General features: G+C 34.7%; 1 protein-coding gene across 1 annotated transcript; it reads left to right on the top strand.

Annotated features, from left to right (window-relative positions):
- Nucleotides 1-12,457: 12,457 nt before the first annotated feature.
- LOC6572827 lies at nt 12,458-18,445 on the top strand. The gene is made up of 11 exons (XM_001998897.3): nt 12,458-12,562; nt 14,601-14,908; nt 14,972-15,089; nt 15,366-16,001; nt 16,595-16,714; nt 16,769-16,888; nt 16,952-17,215; nt 17,272-17,418; nt 17,476-17,607; nt 17,667-17,819; nt 17,884-18,445. The coding sequence occupies exons 1-11, from the start codon at nt 12,502-12,504 to the stop codon at nt 17,982-17,984; spliced, it is 2,160 nt and encodes a 719-aa protein (XP_001998933.2). The 5' UTR covers nt 12,458-12,501; the 3' UTR covers nt 17,985-18,445.
- Nucleotides 18,446-19,210: the final 765 nt, after the last annotated feature.

Genomic DNA, 19,210 nt, shown 5'->3' with positions numbered 1-19,210 from the left:
TTGAGAAAATTAGAATACACAACTACAGCTGATTAGCCAGTGGCTCTCAAACTGTACGGCGCTTGCACTCAGAATGCTTGCAAGCCATTCGCAAGCTTCTAATTAAAGCTTATTTCAGAAATATTAGTAAATATGTAAATTGTTGATATGAGAAAAAAAATGGTGCTTTTTGTGATTATTATTATAATTATAGCTGAAAACAATTAAATACTTTTTGGGTAGTTTGAAGAACTAATTTTATTTTTAACAATTTAATAAAACAAAATTAAATTATTATTAATTATAATTAAGTATTTAATCATCCTGAAAATGGATTTTCAGCGTAAATTATTTGAGAGGCAGCAGTACCATAAAGTATATACATACATATATAGCATGATGAATATATATTTCTGATCAGCATCTATAGACATGAAGACTTTGAGTTCATTAAACATAAAAGACTTGAAATTGATCACGCATAGCTCAAGTTTGCATGAAATTGTCGAGAATCATCTATGTCAGTTTGATCAAAATCTATATTAAATTTACAGTTATTTAGCATAAGAGGAGTTTTCTTATGAAAATATACATTTTCATATATATTATGTTTGCATACCGACTGACTTATTTATAATTTCACGTCCGTTTTTATAAAAGCCCATCAGGGATTTCCCCAGTCGGTATTTCAGTCTAAAACAGCTCTACTTATTACTATAGATTTTTATTTATTTTTATTATTTAATTAAAGTAGCTGCAACTTGAAATTCCTAATAAAATGAAACGTTTATAGTTTACTAATAAAACTGCTTTATTTTTCAGATTTTTTGTTTGCTGATTTCAAAGCTGAAACGCTTTTATGAGCTGAAGCGCGTTTAATGTGATTTTAGCTGGAAACACATTGTAGTTAAATCAAAATACTGTGTCGGCGATAAAGCATTGCTTGACGGGTTATTAATAATATATAATATATGTATATTTCTGTCATAGGTTATATATGTATTAATTAAGTCCATAAGAGATTTTGTTTCAGATTCGCTTTCTTCTAATAAGCAAGGAATTTGTTTGGTATTCATAATATAATATGTATTTTATTTTATAGGATCTAAAATAGAAATGAATCCCGATTGAATTTATAAAACACATATGTATCTCTAAGCTTAAGCTTTAGTATTGTCATACCATGCTCATCATTATCTCTCTTTACTCTTCTACTTTAGGCAATAGAACACCGTTTGCCTAGCATTTATTTTATCTCTTTACCTGTAGTTGTTTCGGTTATTTGATTTATTTAAATGACGTCGGTTGCGCTGTCGCCTCACAATCCACAATCATAATTAGTCATGAGCGATCCTAATTACGTGACGGGGTGCAGCGACAAGCCGCACGCCAAGCGCTAAACATCTTGGCATTTACAAATCCGGGCTAGCCGGCAATTAGTGAACACCACACTCTCCATTTCCATTTGGTCAAATATTAAATTTACTTCTTTTTTTTTTTTTTTTTAATTACACTGCTCATGTAGTCAACAGCTGTTGGGTATATTAGTTTTGATAGTTATTCAACTTAGAGCTTTAGTTTGTTAGCTTGAAAAGATCTACAAAGCAAAGTAAATAAAAATTAAAACATAATTTTAATAAGAGAATAATATAATATTATATATTTAATAGTAAAAAAATTATTTGATTATTATACGTATTTAAAGCTCTTTAAGCAAATAAGAATGCGAAAAAAATATTAAAATATTATAAATTTAAGTTCATTATTATATTAAAAATCCCAAATTTTTATAGCCTGTCTCTGATTCCCGCATATTTATCAAATGGCATTTCGTAAATCTAAGAAGCCAAGATTCAGACAAGCCAAGATTCCCATAGCTACTATTCAGTAGCTGCTGCCCCCCGTTCTCCACTCATAGTATATATATAATGTTTTTTGTTTTTAGCTCAAATTGCACACCTCAATGTTTTAGCCAATTAAATTAAATGAAAAATGAGGAAATGAGAAAATGGGAAAAGGGGCAAACACTGCAGCGTGTTTTTTTTGCGTTACGATTTTTTTGCCGGAAGTGTGGAGTGAGGGGGGATGGTGGCTGGGGGCTGGGTTTAGTTCACGGCTAACGCGCTTAGCCTGCAGTGTTGCAGCAGTTGGCTTTTAGCTTTTAGCCTCAAACATGCAACATAGTAGCCAGTCCGTGTGTATGTGTGTGTGCGTATCTATGTGAGCTCTGACCGCATTTATATTTCAGCGTATATTGTTATCTGTTTTGCTGCATCGCTAATAGGACATTGGATGTTGTACGATATTGCGACAGGACATTGGATTCTATTTTTGCACTCGCTGTTGTACGGGTTATGCCCGTTTGAATAGCTTAAAAGGGGTATATTGGATTTGATTGGTATTTAATTGCTTTTGAAATTTGAACTTTTGCATAAGTGAGTAATGGAAATTTGGATTCAAGTCTCAGCTTAGTCTTTCTATAGCCTGAGCTAAAGGCCATAGTTGCTTGAAATTATTTTCTTCCAGTTTTTTATCATCCTTTGATATATTGATATTCCATTATGATCTTTTATTTCCCTACTTCATTTCACATATCGATAATACATATTTTATCGATAAACAATAGTACAAACTTTTCCCCTCAATGCATTTGATGTTGTAATTACACTCTTAGCCAGCATCTGGCAGTCGTGTATGCCCGTTTGTAATGTACCTAACGTGCTTTGTTGTGGTTACACTATATTTCGATTAAAAAATTTAATTTTTTATAATGTAGGGCTATGGTTGTGCACTCATTTAGAATGCATTTGTGCGAAGCTTGGCCACAGGGCGCTAGACACACACACAGACACATATACACATACACACATACGCATATGCATGGCTGTGTTTGTATATATTTGCCCTAACTCTTTGATTGATTTTTTGTTTATAGAACGCATATGCCGCTCTGTTATGGTCTATTCCTCTATTTGTTGTCGTAGCTGCTCCTGCTGCTCCTGCTCCTGCTGTCGCTGCAGTTGTTGTCGCAGAAAAGCGCATATGCCATATGAAGCCGCTCTCCTGGACTTTGAACTGTTTGCATTTGCATGGGCAAACGGCTCGCGTGTCAGTTGCCTACTCGAAACACTTTGTCTCTTGGTCTAAAAATAGTTTCTCTGCTCTAATGGCTGGGGTGGGGCTGAGGCAGGGGCTGGCTTCAGGTGGTAAAGTGTCCCAAATGAATGTACATATATGGTCTAACATAATATTTGAGCTGAAAATAACATGAACAAGTTCAAGATTCGTAATGGACGGCGTTACTGACTGACCAATACCCGTTCAGGGTAGATTTAAGTATAAATTTATATATTTTATAGTCTAGATATTTTAACTATGGGAGTCTTCATAGTCTCAACTGAGAGCAATATGTACTTTGATACACATCTATAACTGCAACGAGACCCGAGACGAGATGGGATGCAAAATCTCTGCCTAAGGAGCGGACATTACATTGTGCAAGACCAATATACCCTCTTCACTTCACTTGAGCGGGCATAAAAAAGGTAACGCTCAACATAACGCTGCAGCAAACACAAATGTGAGCTTTGATGGTCGCCTTGAGACTTGTAGAGAATAATATTCTCTGTTTGCCTTTGTTAGCCTTGGTCGGGTCTCTTGACTGCATCTGGCATATACATATCTGCCATATGTTGTAACCATTTTCCCCAGAAAACTAATTGAGAATCATATATCAGCTGAAACAACATTCTATCATAACTATTATAACTAACAAAACGTATGTTTGAGTTGCTTAATTTAATATTTATGATGATTATGTTTAATTGCTGGAAGTATGGCTAGTGATACTGGAGGGTATTTTAGGTATTGTTTTCTACATATATTTTAGTCTGAATTGTATTTTTTGTATTATTGAATGATGGCTTGGAAAACTAAAGTGTTAGTTATATTTTTTATGTATTTTATATATTTATTATATAAATTAAAATATATATTCTTTATATTATATTATATTATATTATATTTTTTATTGCTAAGTAAGTAAAGTTTAAAGCGTATGGAAATTTCTCTTTATACAATTTTTCCTTGTTGCTGACCTATAAATATTTAAGTTTACTTGTCTGTATTTTTTTTTGTCTTCCTTCAATAATAAATGTAGATAATTGTCTTGCAGATAGACTTCTAGTTAATTCATTAAATTATGCAAATCCTTTATAATTTCTTTATTCTACTTCTTTATTTCGCTATAGCAAAGCAGCACACGCACTCACACAAATACACGCGCAGAGAGAGCGAGAGGGCGAAAGTCTGATGGTCAGTAAAATTAGCCCGTCATGCCAGAGGCTAACTTGTCTTAGTATTAGTGCCTCATAATATGGATAGCATGGATAAATGTATTTCGTGCTCGCTCGCACTTTCAGCATTTTTTATGTAGTCCATTTCCAACTACACAAACACACACACGCCCACACACACAGCCATACCTTTATTATAGTCTGTTACTTTTTCGGATTTGTTGCATACTTTTGGGTTGGTGTATGGTGGATATCGTTTGCGGGGTGGAGGGGGCGTGAAACTTAACCGTGGATTACATATGCAGCTTTGTCGCTTCAGAGCGGCCACTTGACCCAAATTTGGTGACAAGTTCGGATTCGGGTTTTTCCTTTCAATATTTAAGGCGCTGAGTGAAGGCGAGCGGCTATGCCTAGGCCTAGTTAAGTATGTAAATTATTTTTTAAAATGAAATTTGGCATATTTTCTAGCAGTTTATTTTGTTTAAATTATGCATAGGATTAATGATATAAAGTGTCATATAAAAAAATATATATGTATATATATTTTCACCTATATAATATAAACGCACAAGCCTGCCCAAAATTGTTGCTCCAAACGATAAAAAGAAACAAAATAATACAAGGTTTAATCGCAGCCGAAGAAACTTGGAGCGGCACATTTCGTGTGCCATTTTTCTTATGCTCTCTCTTCCATACACAAACACACACACACAAGCACTCAGTCAAACGTGCGCTCTCTCGCCCACTCCCGCTGCCTCTCTCTCTCACTCTTTATCTCTACCTCGCTCTGCCGCTCACGTTGGGCTTGAGTCGCATGCATGCAACGGTAACACGCGAAGGCGCAAACAGTCGCGCGAACGAGCTTCAAACGTAAGGATCGAAAAACGTAATTGCCGCGCGCGCGTTGCCAACTCGATTAAGAGCTTACATTTTGACTGCGCGCAAAAGTATGCAACGAAATCTGTAATTGCATTTTAAAAATTCATCTGTAGAGTGCAGTGCGCCCAAAGCCAAACAATCTAATCAATCAACCGTTATAACTGTTGTAATAAATATACATAGATATCGCTCACACATACATATAATATTTTGTGATACTCCGTCTATAAGTGCCTCTGTATGTGTGTGTCTGTTTGTGCCGCTGTGTGTTAATAATTACAAGTTTTTGGAAAATTTAATGAATATTGATTGAATAAAAATATGTCGTAAGTGGAATAGAAATGTGTGCTACAACCAACAGCAACAGCAACAACAAAGCAAAAGGAAGTAGAAAAGGGTCGTGTAGGTCATTATACGCGGCCTGCCGTTGTCCAGCGCATTCCAATTCATTATAGTCACAAACAGCAACAACAACAACAGAGTTCCTAAATACTATAAACGTCCTACGTATGTATGATATGTGCGTATGCGTGTGCGTGTGTGTGTGTGCGTTTGCATGTCACGCACACATAGACAGACACACACACGCATACATAGACAGACAGACAACTAGAGAATAGATCTTAGGTACACATCATTAAAAGCCGATTGACTTAACTAAATTTTATAATTATAATTATAGATGTATAGAAAGGGCTTTAGGTCAATTCCTAATTAAGAAAATACATGTTCTTTAAGTAGACTACACTGTATATATATTTACTTAGCTTTCCCTTTATCTAAACCCTTAAAGGTATATGGAGCCTAAGTAAAGCATAAAGTCCAGCATAATATTTTTATTATTTTTATATACTCGCTCGGAGGCATGTCATGTGGAGCATATTGGCTTTTTGAGAACGTCTCTCTGTAGTTTGTATAACGCTGAGACATTTAGTTGATATCCACGTTAAAGACTTGAATTTGCGAGACACCCATATCGCAGTCTAACGAAGTTTCAAGATTTGTTATGGTTGCCCTTAAGAGGCGTGGCAAATAATTGAAGTCCCATATATTTACTACAATTGTACTGTTTGATAAGCGAGAAAAGAAGAGAATACGTGTATGTATTTGAGCTCGAAGACTATAGATTCTATAATAGCAAAAGTAGGATATATGTATTGCAATCTTAGATCTAATATATATTTTTTGCATATCCTTCTTAATATATATCCTTATACATATATTCTCCTTTTACTATCCTAAATAGTTTTAGAGCTAAGATTACAGTTACACATTAATAGAAAGAGATTGAGAAATATATTGTATATGCATAGACTGCAATTAGAGCTTATATGCCCATTGGGAGGAATTTGGAATTTGGAATCTGGAACCCTGAAATCAGACTAAATGACACTCCACAAATAAAAGCAATTTATTTATATAAATGTTTTTATTCTCTATGTAATTATACACATATATATTCATTTACATGGTATTACAAAGTTTTGACAACTTTCCCAGCTAATATTAATATATCAATGGCAATGTTTATGTTTATATATCGAAACACTCTCAGCAGCTGTTCCTTCTTAACCTGACCTTGCACTCTAATTCATAATTATATTAACACGCATAAATGCATATATACATAAAGATATATATGCTTCAGTTTATGGAATGTATAGCGTTGACTTGGGACTCACCTTCCTTGCACCTGTCGCTGACATTTTATTTTCATCGCGTGCGTGGCAAAACATTTTTACAACCACAAAAATTCATTTTACGTTAAGCTTCAAAATTAAAAAAAAAAAGAGAAAAAACAAACTGAATGTCAAAAATGGGCCAAGTGACTTACTGAATAGAAAGAAACAAGGAAGAAAACACACAGACAAACAGACGGACAAAGAGCTGGACAGAGAATCAGACGGACAAACAGTCACAAACATTCCCCGACAAATGGGTGCGGCTCCATAAACCTTTTCACTTGTTCTCAACTTTGTTTTTCGTAAACTTTACCTATTTGGGTTCTGTTTTATTTCTGGTTTACATACGTATATAATAATATATTAGAAACGTATAGTTTGCTCATATTGAAAATACCAGGGACCGTAACGATTATAACTTTTATAGGAAAAAATTAAAAAAATAATTATTATTTTTTGATAAATTTAAAAAAAATTATTTTTAATAATTAAAATTGATTTTTATGATAAAAATCAAAAATAATTATTATAAAACAATTTTATATAAAAATCAAATCATAAGTCTTATATTTGATTTTTATTATAAAAATTGATTTTTATTTTAAAAATTGAAAATAAAAATTGAATTGATATATCTCTTGAAGTAAAGGAGCTAGATCATATATCGGCATATATATATGCTCTACGCATCATTACCTTTCAGATGATATATAATATGTATGTAAATATGTACATGTATACGTACATATACATTAATTATATACTTAGACGCTTTCCCAGGGCACTTGCGCTGTGCACTTGCTCGTACCTATTCAGCAGGTAATGTGAGGGGGAGACAGAACAAATATAGCATAATCACTGTACATACATATGTTTATATGTATATATACGTATTATTGTCAACTTTTCCTGCTCCCATAGATATAACACTTGGTATAAGTTTACTATTTATTTAGTTTTAAGAACATTATTATACCCGGTTTTTTTTTATAGAATCTGCACTAAGGTTAGACCTTAAATCTGTCAGCACAAGCTTAAGAGCAGAAAATGCCCTTTCCACCGAAACCTGCGTGGCAAGCACCGAGTGAACTATCTTGGCAAGACGGTACAATCGTGGATAAGTAAACTTTTTGTCCTCCCAATAGCACATAATGTCCACGTTTAAGTCTATTGGCCTCTCGGTTCTGGCCAATTTGAGCTCCGGTTCGTCTTCTTCCTCAGACCCTTTACAGTCAGACGCAACCTCAGTGGAGTTCAAATAGGCGTTCAAAAATGAGCATGTGCTTTGCGATGTCAATTCAAGCCCCTCGTCCTATCTATTAGGCTCACCTTTTTATATAAGGCAAGTATTTGGCGCATCAATCCTACCAAATGATTTTTGGTTGCCGCCAGCTGAAGGGGATTCTTCAGAAGAATCCGCCGACTTCTGGGATCCAAATAAATTAAAGACAGAATGACTTCATTTGTTGTGAATATTTCCTCACGCTTCTCCAAGCTTTTGGCTAGATCCTCACTATGAATGTTGCTTGCAATAGACTTTATCATTAATTTGGGAAATGTGACAATAATACATCTATATAGACATAAACATATATATGTACTGTGATTATGCTATATTTGTTCTGTCTCCCCCTCACATTACCTGCTGAATAGGTACGAGCAAGTGCACAGCGCAAGTGCCCTGGGAAAGCGTCTAAGTATATAATTAATGTATATGTACGTATACATGTACATATTTACATACATATTATATATCATCTGAAAGGTAATGATGCGTAGAGCATATATATATGCCGATATATGATCTAGCTCCTTTACTTCAAGAGATATATCAATTCAATTTTTATTTTCAATTTTTAAAATAAAAATCAAATCATAAGTCTTATTTTTGATTTTTATAATAAAAATCAAATATAAGACTTATGATTTGATTTTTATATAAAATTGTTTTGTAATAATTATTTTTGATTTTTATCATAAAAATCAATTTTAATAATTAAAAATAATTTTTTTATAAAAAATTACCAATAAAAGTTTATCCTTTTTTTGAACTCGCCATAAAAAAATATCCTTATGTGTGTTTTCCTCTCTCTTTTTGGGAATACTTTTGAGCCTCAATTTTTTAAATGCGTAACACTTATTTGCGGTCCCTGGAAAATACAGTTTTGACGTCGAAAGTGTGATTAAGATTGAATAAAAGATATGAGCATTATATATATATATATATATATATATATATATATATATATATATATATTGGGCTGAGAGTATAGTCTCATCTTAAGACTATACAATCTAAACAGTGAAAAACTTTGTGTGGCCAGTTAGCAATTTAAAATTTAATATTCTCTGTTTATTTACAACTTGATAGCTTGGTGTATCGACAATACCTATATCTATATCTATATTAAACGGATGTAGTTGCTTTATGACATCTCTATTAAAAAACATTCAATGATGTTGGCTCTTGAATGAGTATTATTTTGTTTTCTTACTTTCATTGTTGTTTATGATAATACTCTTTAGCTCTATATAAATGGTGGAGCAGCATATATCCTATTTTATTTGCTGCTTTCTAATTTAACTTTGTTAATTATTATTGTTTATTTAGTTTAGCCTTGACCTCCTTTCCTTAATTTGGGAAACAGGAAGTAGTTTCAGCGTTGACTATGCTGACTGAAATATGGGCATATTAGATTACAGGTTTATGCAAGAAGACTTTAGTCGAGACTGCTCGACTAGGAGATACCCTGAACCCTCTAATCTGATATTCTAATCACTCTGTGCAGTGTGGGCAACATTATAAGAATTTATTTGTTGAATAATTTAATTTCTAGACGTACAATCTTAATGAAACTTTCAGAACATAATCATAATGTTCAAATGTATGTATTCCAAAGCATAAGTCTATAGTACTTGAAATACACCTTTTACAAAGGTAAGGGTGAGGGGCTGGATATAGGGGTGGGGGGTAAATTACAAAAAAAAAATCGAAATTATATAAAATACATATAAGTCTACATTTAAAATTTGGAAGCTCTAGCTCTAAAGCTATAGGATATATAATTAAATAACTAGCTTTCGATACGGGTTTTGATCGATAATAAAATATCGGGAGTAGTTATCGATATATAGAGAAAAGCTCGATAAGCGCGTAATATACACGGACCGAAAAAAAAAGTTTCAAGTCTCTAGCTCTATCTTCTGAGATCGACGCGTTCATACATACGGACGGACGGACAGGTCCAAATCGATTCAGCTCGTCGCCCTGATCAAGAATATATACTTTGTGGGGTCTGCCACGCTTCCTTCTGCCTGTTACATACTTTTAACAAAACCATTATACCCTGATTTCCCATTTTCAATGGGGTCAGGGTGTAAAAATAAATTAGAGCTATAAATATCATTTATATCTATTGTATCATGTCTAATATTTATAAATATATATTTAATATAAACAAAATCTTCATTGATTTTAAATATATGTATATGATTTCGATTGCCCTGAAACTGTAAAGAAATGAATGACATTCTTAACTATGTAGTTGCTAAGAATCGTAAGTAAATTAACAGAGCAATCACACACACGCGCACATACACATATGTAAATGTCCTCTATGCAATATATTTCGTGCTATTTTTATCTGAACTACTAAACTACTGTTTAGCTGAGTCTTAGAATATATATAGAATAATTAATAATTGCTACCAGTGGTACTTCTATATATGTATTATCAAGGGCGCTAAATTTTATATATATTTTTGATTGCATTGCATTTTCAATGAATATTGTCAGTCGACCTTTTGTTCTCACTATTGATTTTTATTGGGGCTTTCTCAATTTGTCAGCAAACAGCATAACATTTACACATAATCAGAATCACAAACATACACCTACATATATATATATATATATGTGTTTGTATATATATAGCTATATAAATATTGTTAATATTTAAGCTATTGCTGGACTGTGTCTATAGTCCAAGCGACTTGAAGCAGTTAGAAATATTATATTAGCGACTAAAATAGATTAAGAACGGACGGAATGCACAAAAAAAACATGGAAATACCTAAGCTTTTTATAGGTTTCAATAGTCTATTTCCACGCCTTAATGGACTTTGCATATAAGTAATTAATTATTTCAATTCACAATGATTTAGCATCAACTTATACTATACAGATATGGTACTACCTGAAGATATAGATATATGTAGTATGTTTTCAATGTATGTCCCCAATCAAGTATTTAATATACAAACTTATTATTATATCCATTCTAAACTAATATTTATTTTAAGCCTGTACTGTTTTGGATAAAAATGAGTATATACATCAATTCATAAGCCTTAATGCTTTAAAGTAAAATATCAAATGATCTGCCCAAAATGTATTCAGATTTATTTTGTTATTAATTAATACAGTCAAGTCCCGATAATTCGAAATGGCGAAGGGATTCGTTTTTTCGATTTATACAGAAATTTAAACTATCGAAAGTTATAGAGAGCCAATTTGTTTCAAGGGAATAGAATTTTTTTTTTCGATTTAACGATTTACAAACTATCGTGTATAAGTTCTTTATTTTTAAGACAGAGGGACGGACAGACTGTAAATCGGACTTTGCACAAAACCAATATATCATTTTGAGCGAGCAAACAATTGGATTTGAATGAAAACGCAAGTCATAGAAATATATATAGAAATATATGATTTAAATGGAATATATACTAAAATTATTTTATAATTAAAAAACGTCCAACAAGAGATTAAACAGTTTAAAGTTGTTTCAAAAGCATTTCTTATGGAACTGAGAACTGGATAATATTTCAATTATTTTTAATGTCTTATCATATCATTTATTTTTATTTAATTATAATTTAATAAAATTTTAAAGACTTTTAAAAGGCTTTAAATATTTCTTCAATTTTGTAATATATTATAAATAGGTAATGAAATATTTTTAAGAGTTCGAAAACAAAAATCGGAAATAAATTAAAGTCTAATATAGAACAAAAAATTAAAATCAAATGTTTGGGATAGCTAAAAATTAAATAAAATTAAAAAATGATTAATTCGTCTTTATCTTTTCATTGCTTAAAATACATCTAATTCAAGTCGAATATATACAAAAGTATTTAAGATCTTCAAGAAACTTTACAATGAATATAGCAAAAAATACCCAATGGCATTCTGATTGAGCAATTTTGCATTCGATTTTATACATTTAATGAGATTAGGCGTAACATTACTAACTTATAAAATAATGTTGAGTGCTCAATAAAGTGTTGAACAGGTGTTCATCGGCAGGTGTTATAGATACGCGATGATAAGTTTGTCGTTCTGCCGCCGATCAAGAGAAGAAGCAGAAAAGAATACAAATCGACTGTAAGATTAGCGATTGGCATGAGTAATTGGCATTTAATGCAGACCCTGGCAACAATTAAGCCGCACTTGATGAGGGCCGCGCGAATCAGCTGAAACACCGATTATGATTAGATTAACCAAATTGTGTGTGTATGGGGAGCTAGTGAGAGGCGAAATCGCTATAGAATTCACTTAATTCCGATAAGATTAGCGCTATCGAACACCTAATGGAGCTACTGGCGTACGGCCTCTGAATGGAAAGGTTTCAGTTTCATTTTAACTGTGGCAGCGTCCGAGCACAATGGAAAAACCAAAACAAATTCTAATATGGGGTCTATTGTGCGCTCTGCTCCACTCGCAAGGTACACAACTCTAACTAACTGTATAAACAGGCAATTTACAAAAACCCAAACAAAATTTCCTTTACCCACACCCAAAGTCTCCTCCATGTCGTGCCATTCAAATCATTGTAAGCAATGGCCGGTAATTGAATTAAAGTCCAAGTTCAGTGCGAAAATGACGGGAGAGGGAGAGAAAAGGAGTGCAAAGTCCTCAATTTATATACAAATAATATATACTATAAATATATATATATATATGTATTTTGTATATTTTATGTATTAAATACAAACAAACAGCGAGCAAGTCAGTCATAATATTAAACAAGAAAAGTAATTAATGCAAAACGCAATCAAGGTCAAGTGCTTTGCCCTATTGACCCTTAGCCAGACGCTGAGGAAAAGCATGAGAAATGCTTTTCATTTTCACAAATGGTTTCGCCAGCCACGGAAAATGGAAATTAAAGTGCCAAAGTGACGAGCGAAATTTCAGCGCTCTTTGTTTCAACTGAAACTGGTTTGTATTCGCATTTTGATGCACTGCCTGAGCAGAGGGTATATAAGGAATGGAATGGAATATGTTAGCCATAGAGCGAACGAAAGTTTGAGAGTTTTTCCTTTATATGTGGAGAACAATCTCTTTATAAGTATATGTGGTATGCCGTTGTGACTTTGAAAGGAAGGAGGAAAAGAGGAGAGGAAGAGAAACATTTTCATCTCAAGTTTCAATATCTCAAGTGTGCAACAAAAATACATTAAAAAGGAATACTCATTTCATAGTGTTTTGTAAATAAGGTGTTTATAGTTCAATTTTCCATTATTTAAAATTCCGTTGCACTACTCTCCTTATAAGAACAGCTGTACACAGAATAATCTTAGTTCTACTTAAAATATACATTATATATCAGTCCAATATCAGCTCTAAAAATTTCCTACAAATTTCACATTTTTCTTAGCGTATTTCGTCTTTGTCAGTTTAGTGCTCCATGTTGTTATGTTGTTTTTCTTAACTAGCGGAAGTTCTTGTGGCGTATACGTAATATATATTTTTGCAGGCCTTTAGAGACTTTGACGGCCTTGCGTGTTGGCAAACCGTTACACCCGTCAAATATCGCAAACATTAAAGCTGCAAAAGGCTAGATTTTTAATAAGTTAATTAACATGTGCTCGCACCCATGCACTCCTAGGAGTTGGCCTCGGGCGTATACTTAATTAATTACTTATTGATAGCGCAGCCTCAAAGTGCAGCAGCTCCCTTTTAGTATCTGTCTAATTTTGTTTTTATTCGAGTAAGACTTGACTTGTTTTAAATGATTATTATCATTGAAATACTCAATTTTTGTTTGATCATCATTGAACATCACTTAGCCAGTCAATCAGTTAATCATTGATTAATTGATTGATTGATTGAATGAATCAAATAATTCGGCAGTCAATCATGTCGATTCTTCAATCTCTCAGCGCAATAATCAATCTATCAATCAATCAGCGTTTCAGCTACCTAATTAGTGTGTCAATCAGCCAGCAATGTAACATTCCAATATTATAAAGTGTTGGCGTGACAAATCGAAAAAAAGAACCCGAAACAATCCTGGAACTGAAATAGAGCCAAATGACTGTTCTACAAGAATTTTTTCCAGACATTTCCCACTTCTAGCGAGTATTACGCAGTATTAAATTTTCGGACCTGTTTTATGCATTCGGAATTTTCTGTCGCCGAAATTTGTTGTTTGTGGCTGCAAAGAAGTTGATTAAACAAATAGCTGAACCGAATAAAAATATTCTATAACGAAAATAAATCAAAATCAATATGATATCGTTCATAAATCGTACTAATAATAATACGGGTTTATGCGACAGACCTTCGCAAAAGCCGCTGCAATTATATTTAATTTTGAGCTATTGAATAATTCAAGCTAAGCTAATTTTGGGCATGTTTTGAGCCAAGAGTCGATCGATAACGTGCGTCAAAGGGGACAATCACACTACATGGACAAAATGCTTGAATATTGAAATATACATATATAGATACATAACTATATAAGCTCTATCCTCTTGGCAGGAGACGGCGGTGCATTGGCTGTGCTTTGGCCATGTGAAAGCGATGCGGATTGCACAGCTGCTGGCTCTAGCTGTGACCCGGAAACAAATCTCTGCGCCTGCTCCAGCTTTGATCAGGTCTTCTCGGATGACTACTCGGAATGCTTGACCGCCTCGCTGATTGGTGACGCATGCCAAGACACCGTTCAATGCAATCTTATGCCAACGGGAGCCAGTTGTAAAACCGGGGTCTGCGATTGCGCCGATGGCCAAACCTATTTGCAAGGCAAATGTAGGCCAGTGAATGGACTCAACGAGCCCTGCGAAACGGTGAGACCAGTACCTGTTATTCAATTATCATACAGTATTCTAAAAGTCGAAATTTCTTGACAGGATTCGGATTGCTTTTTTGGCTACGATCGAGCGTCCGTGCGCTGTGAGGAGAGCGTTTGCGCCTGTGCAAATGGCTATTATCACAGATATGGAAACATATGCCGTCGCAAATCAATGGGTAATTATACTACTTTCCATATACAGTAAAGTCTGCTATTGATGAACAAATGAGATTGTCTCATATACGAATAATTAATTTCAAAGAATTTAGATGTTAGATATTGTGAGACTCAGAGCTCTGTAAGCTTCATAAAGTTGTTCGTCAGCCGAGTTTTCACTGTAAATATCACTTCTATCAGTATCTATAATAAGTTAAAGTTTTAGCTTAAAAATTTGATTGAAATTTCAACCAGTTATAAGTATTTTCATTAAAAGAAGTTTTACTGTATTTCAGAAAAAAACGATGCTTGCGTCGTTAATGAGGACTGTGATGCACTGGGCGCCAGTGCCGCCTGCGTGGATCTAAGCTGTACGATTGTGGATGAGTCGAGCACCACGGCCAGCACCACCGTCGGCACGGCAACCACGCCGGAGGAGAACGACACCGAGAGCACGACGGAGAATATCGAAACAACTGATGTGCATACGAATCCAACTGAATCGAATGAGGAGGCAACCGAACCGGAATCCATTACCACAACCATTAGAACCGAGGAGCAGACCGGTTGGGCGCGCGAAAAGAAACAGTTCACGAAAGCTTTTCTGCATGCCACGCCCACTCACAAGGATGCCGCCGCCCAGGCAACATTGCCATTGATTAACGGCGACAACGAGCCGTTGCTGTTGACTCCTCGTCGCAGTCGTGAAATCGCTGTGCAGACGAGCATCGAGCAGTACGAGCTGAAGGAGCTGGGACGCAGTTTCAAGAATGCGGCTACAGCAACTACAACAACAACAACAACCGCCTCAACTAACTCCATCAATAATCGTCGTCGGTTGCCTGCCATCTTTCGCTATGATAATGAGGATATTAAAACGTATTCAACTTTGGGATCGAGTCGCGATGACGACGATATCGAGGACAAAAAGTGTGAGTATTCAATTTGGAATTTAATCAATTTTTCAACAAGTATTATGGGGTCGGAATGACCCATAATTTGAAATTATATCAACCGAGCAGATGTTTCGACTCTCACGACATGGCAATTAGCCACGTTTTCGCAAAGGAAAGTAATCAAATCGAAAAATGGTTGGCAACAGATAACTCAGTCAACTTACTTTGGATAAAGTCAGCTTTAGTTTTCGACTTTCTCAAATTTTCATTTGTTCATTAATGTCAGCGATTATGAACAAATGATTTTTAAAATATATCCGCCCTAATTTTGGTATTTGCCAATACTGAGAAAGCCAATGACCCAGTGATGGCAATACTAAAATTTTAAACAGTTCGACTAATCGATAAGCCAAATCGTATTAAATTTGATAATCAGTGCTGGGTAACTTATCTCTGTCAAACGTGGGCAACACTAATAAGACAAGTGCTGGCAATTTGAAAATTCGAAATAATTATCGATAACGCAATATTCATTGTTTTCCTAGCAAATTGATACCAATTACACTTTTCTTCAAGGTGATAATTTTTGATAAAAATTATAAATATAATTGTTCTCATTTTGATTTCAGATGGCAGTAGCTGCACTGACAATGGCAAATCCTGCACTGGGTTGCCCCACTCGATCTGCACAAACAAGATTTGCCTGTGCAGGCAGGGCTATTATGCTCGAAACGGCAAATGCTTTGCAGGTAAGAGAAAATCATAAATTGTTAGCATTATTGACTCACTTGACTCTTCGACAGAGCTCGGCGAGATAGCGGAGAGCAGCGACGAATGTGAATATGAGTTTGATAAGTTGTCCAAGACTTGTATATGCCAAAAGAACTATTTTTATGAACGTGACCTGCGCAATTGTAGAAAACGTGAGTTAATATTGAACTGGTATGGAGTAACTAAATGCTTATTAAATATTTACTGTCTCACAGCCATTCAGTATCATCTGTCTTGCACATCGAACAGCCAATGTAGTCCCTTTGGCGCTTCCTATTGCCACCCGCAGATTCCCAGACGTTGCACGTGCGAGGAGTACGCCCAATATAATGAGATCTCACAGCTCTGCGAATACAAGGATGGCCTGGGCGCTGAGTGCGAATCGAACGATGGCTGCCTGGTGGATCATTCCATTTGCTCAAACCGCTTCTGTGTGTGCCGCGACAACTATTTCGAGAAGGACGAAATGTGTGTGGCAGGTAAATAGAAATATATGATAATCAGATATCAAATGTTTAATAATTTCACTGATCAGGCATTGGTGCCGAGTGCTCAGAGGATGAAGAGTGCATAGTTGAAAACGCCGCATGTATTAGCCATTCAGCCAAAGATTCGGAGCATCCGCGCTCCTGTCAATGTCGCAAGGGCTATGTGCACTTCAAGGACGAGTGTCTCAAGGAAGGTGTGTATGACGCATCGAAATATCTTTTTGAAGCTATTAAAGTCACTTTCATTATAGCCGACGAGCTGGGCGAGGAGTGTATCGAGGATGAGCAGTGCAAGCCACTGCTAGCTACTTGCAATGAGACAGGCAAATGCAGCTGCACCGACGAACAGCACGAAAAGAATGGAATATGTGAAAAGAAACGACGTAAGTTTACATAAGCTACATGTATAGCTAAAATATATATCTAATATATTTGCTTTCAGAGCTAAGCGAGCCCTGCTCAAAGGCTACAGAGTGTTTTGCTGAAAAGGATCCCGAGAATGTGGAATGTCGCAACTCCGTTTGTCAATGCAAATTCGGCTATCAAGCAAGCACTGATCAGAGGCAGTGCATACGCGTAATGCCCAACAAAAAGAGTACGTTTCTAAAAACAATGCTAAAATTACAAAAAGCTTTACTAAATTTTTTCAATTCACACAGATTCTTCCGGTAGGCCCAGCGCTCTAAAAATCATCACATTCGCATTGATAGGCTCCGCTTTTTTAATAACCAGCGCAGCCATTAAGCAGGCATATTATTAATTGGCATCATTGATGTAGCCGTAGACAACCAAGAAAGCAAATCAAGAGTTTTAATTAGATAATATATATATATAAATATTTTTCATTGTAAATGTTTAAGCGTTGTGAGCAACTCCCTGTGGATATGTTGAGGCCATGTAACCAGGTCCCAGTTGACCCGGTTTAGTATTGATTGCAGTATTAATCAATGATGATGCATGGCATGCGTATATATATATATATATATATATATATATATATATATATATATTAAGCTAGTATTAACCATTGTAAGCAATACATGAGAAATGCATAAATGCATAAAAGATTAGAAATTCGGTGAGATATTTGCTCGCTTCTATCAATTAACTACTCTTTAAGCGAACCTTTCAAATTAAGTTCAATCAAATGGTGAGTAACTGATGTAAACTTGTAAAATACGCGTTAATAAATTAAGACTTGACACAGATCTATAAACACAATTTTCGATCTATTACTTAAATTATTTTTAAAAGCATTTATCTAAAATATTAAACGGGTATGGGTTTTTAATATAAAACAGTTTAATATATTGTTCATCACGCTTTTGCTATTGGCAGTTTGCTATTAATAAAAGTGTTAGCAATCAGTTGGATGAGACTACAATCGATCGCTTTATTCAAAGCTCAAGTGCGCGCCAAACGCTAAGTATATTAATCGATACACAACACACAGATGTAGTTAGTAGTCGATAGACTAGTTACTGGAATGACTATAAACGATTATTTTTATATCGGTTAACTAATGCATGTATATGGCAATTGAAAGTCAGTATCAACGATAGTAAAAAGGGACAATTTGATCTATTTACCTATTCATCTTTTTAAAAAGGTGTCAAATTCACCTGCATATGTATGCACAAGTGCAAGGGTTGCCCACAGGGATTAATCAGGTACCACATTTTTAAAAAACATTCATTCTGATAGGTAAACCCACGATCATTGAATCAAATCAGATACTTAAACATAAGCGCGCCTCTTCAATTAAAACCCAAAATCGTTCACACCATTCTAAGTTGTGGGAGGCACACGCCAATGTTCATCTCCCATGCATACATACAAACACATACACACACGCACATGTAAAGGCACACAGGCATACAAGTGCTTCTACAAGTTATATCCCATAATTGTTAGCAACGGCTCCCATGCGTACACACAATCAAATGTATATACATACATACATACATATGTATGTGAGCACTTCAC

The sequence above is a fragment of the Drosophila mojavensis genome, unplaced genomic scaffold (genome assembly GCF_018153725.1).
Source record: "Drosophila mojavensis isolate 15081-1352.22 unplaced genomic scaffold, ASM1815372v1 contig_16, whole genome shotgun sequence".
NCBI lineage: Eukaryota > Metazoa > Arthropoda > Insecta > Diptera > Drosophilidae > Drosophila > Drosophila mojavensis.
This window is presented reverse-complemented; position numbering and strand designations above follow the sequence as displayed.

Bases quoted from the DNA above. Each gene is read 5' to 3' on its own strand.
- LOC6572827 (XM_001998897.3), top strand. From the start codon at position 12,502: ATGGAAAAACCAAAACAAATTCTAATATGGGGTCTATTGTGCGCTCTG. The intron at 16,889-16,951 runs GTGAGTTAATAT...ACTGTCTCACAG, and splicing joins CCTGCGCAATTGTAGAAAAC to CCATTCAGTATCATCTGTCT. The intron at 17,216-17,271 runs GTAAATAGAAAT...TTCACTGATCAG, and splicing joins GGACGAAATGTGTGTGGCAG to GCATTGGTGCCGAGTGCTCA.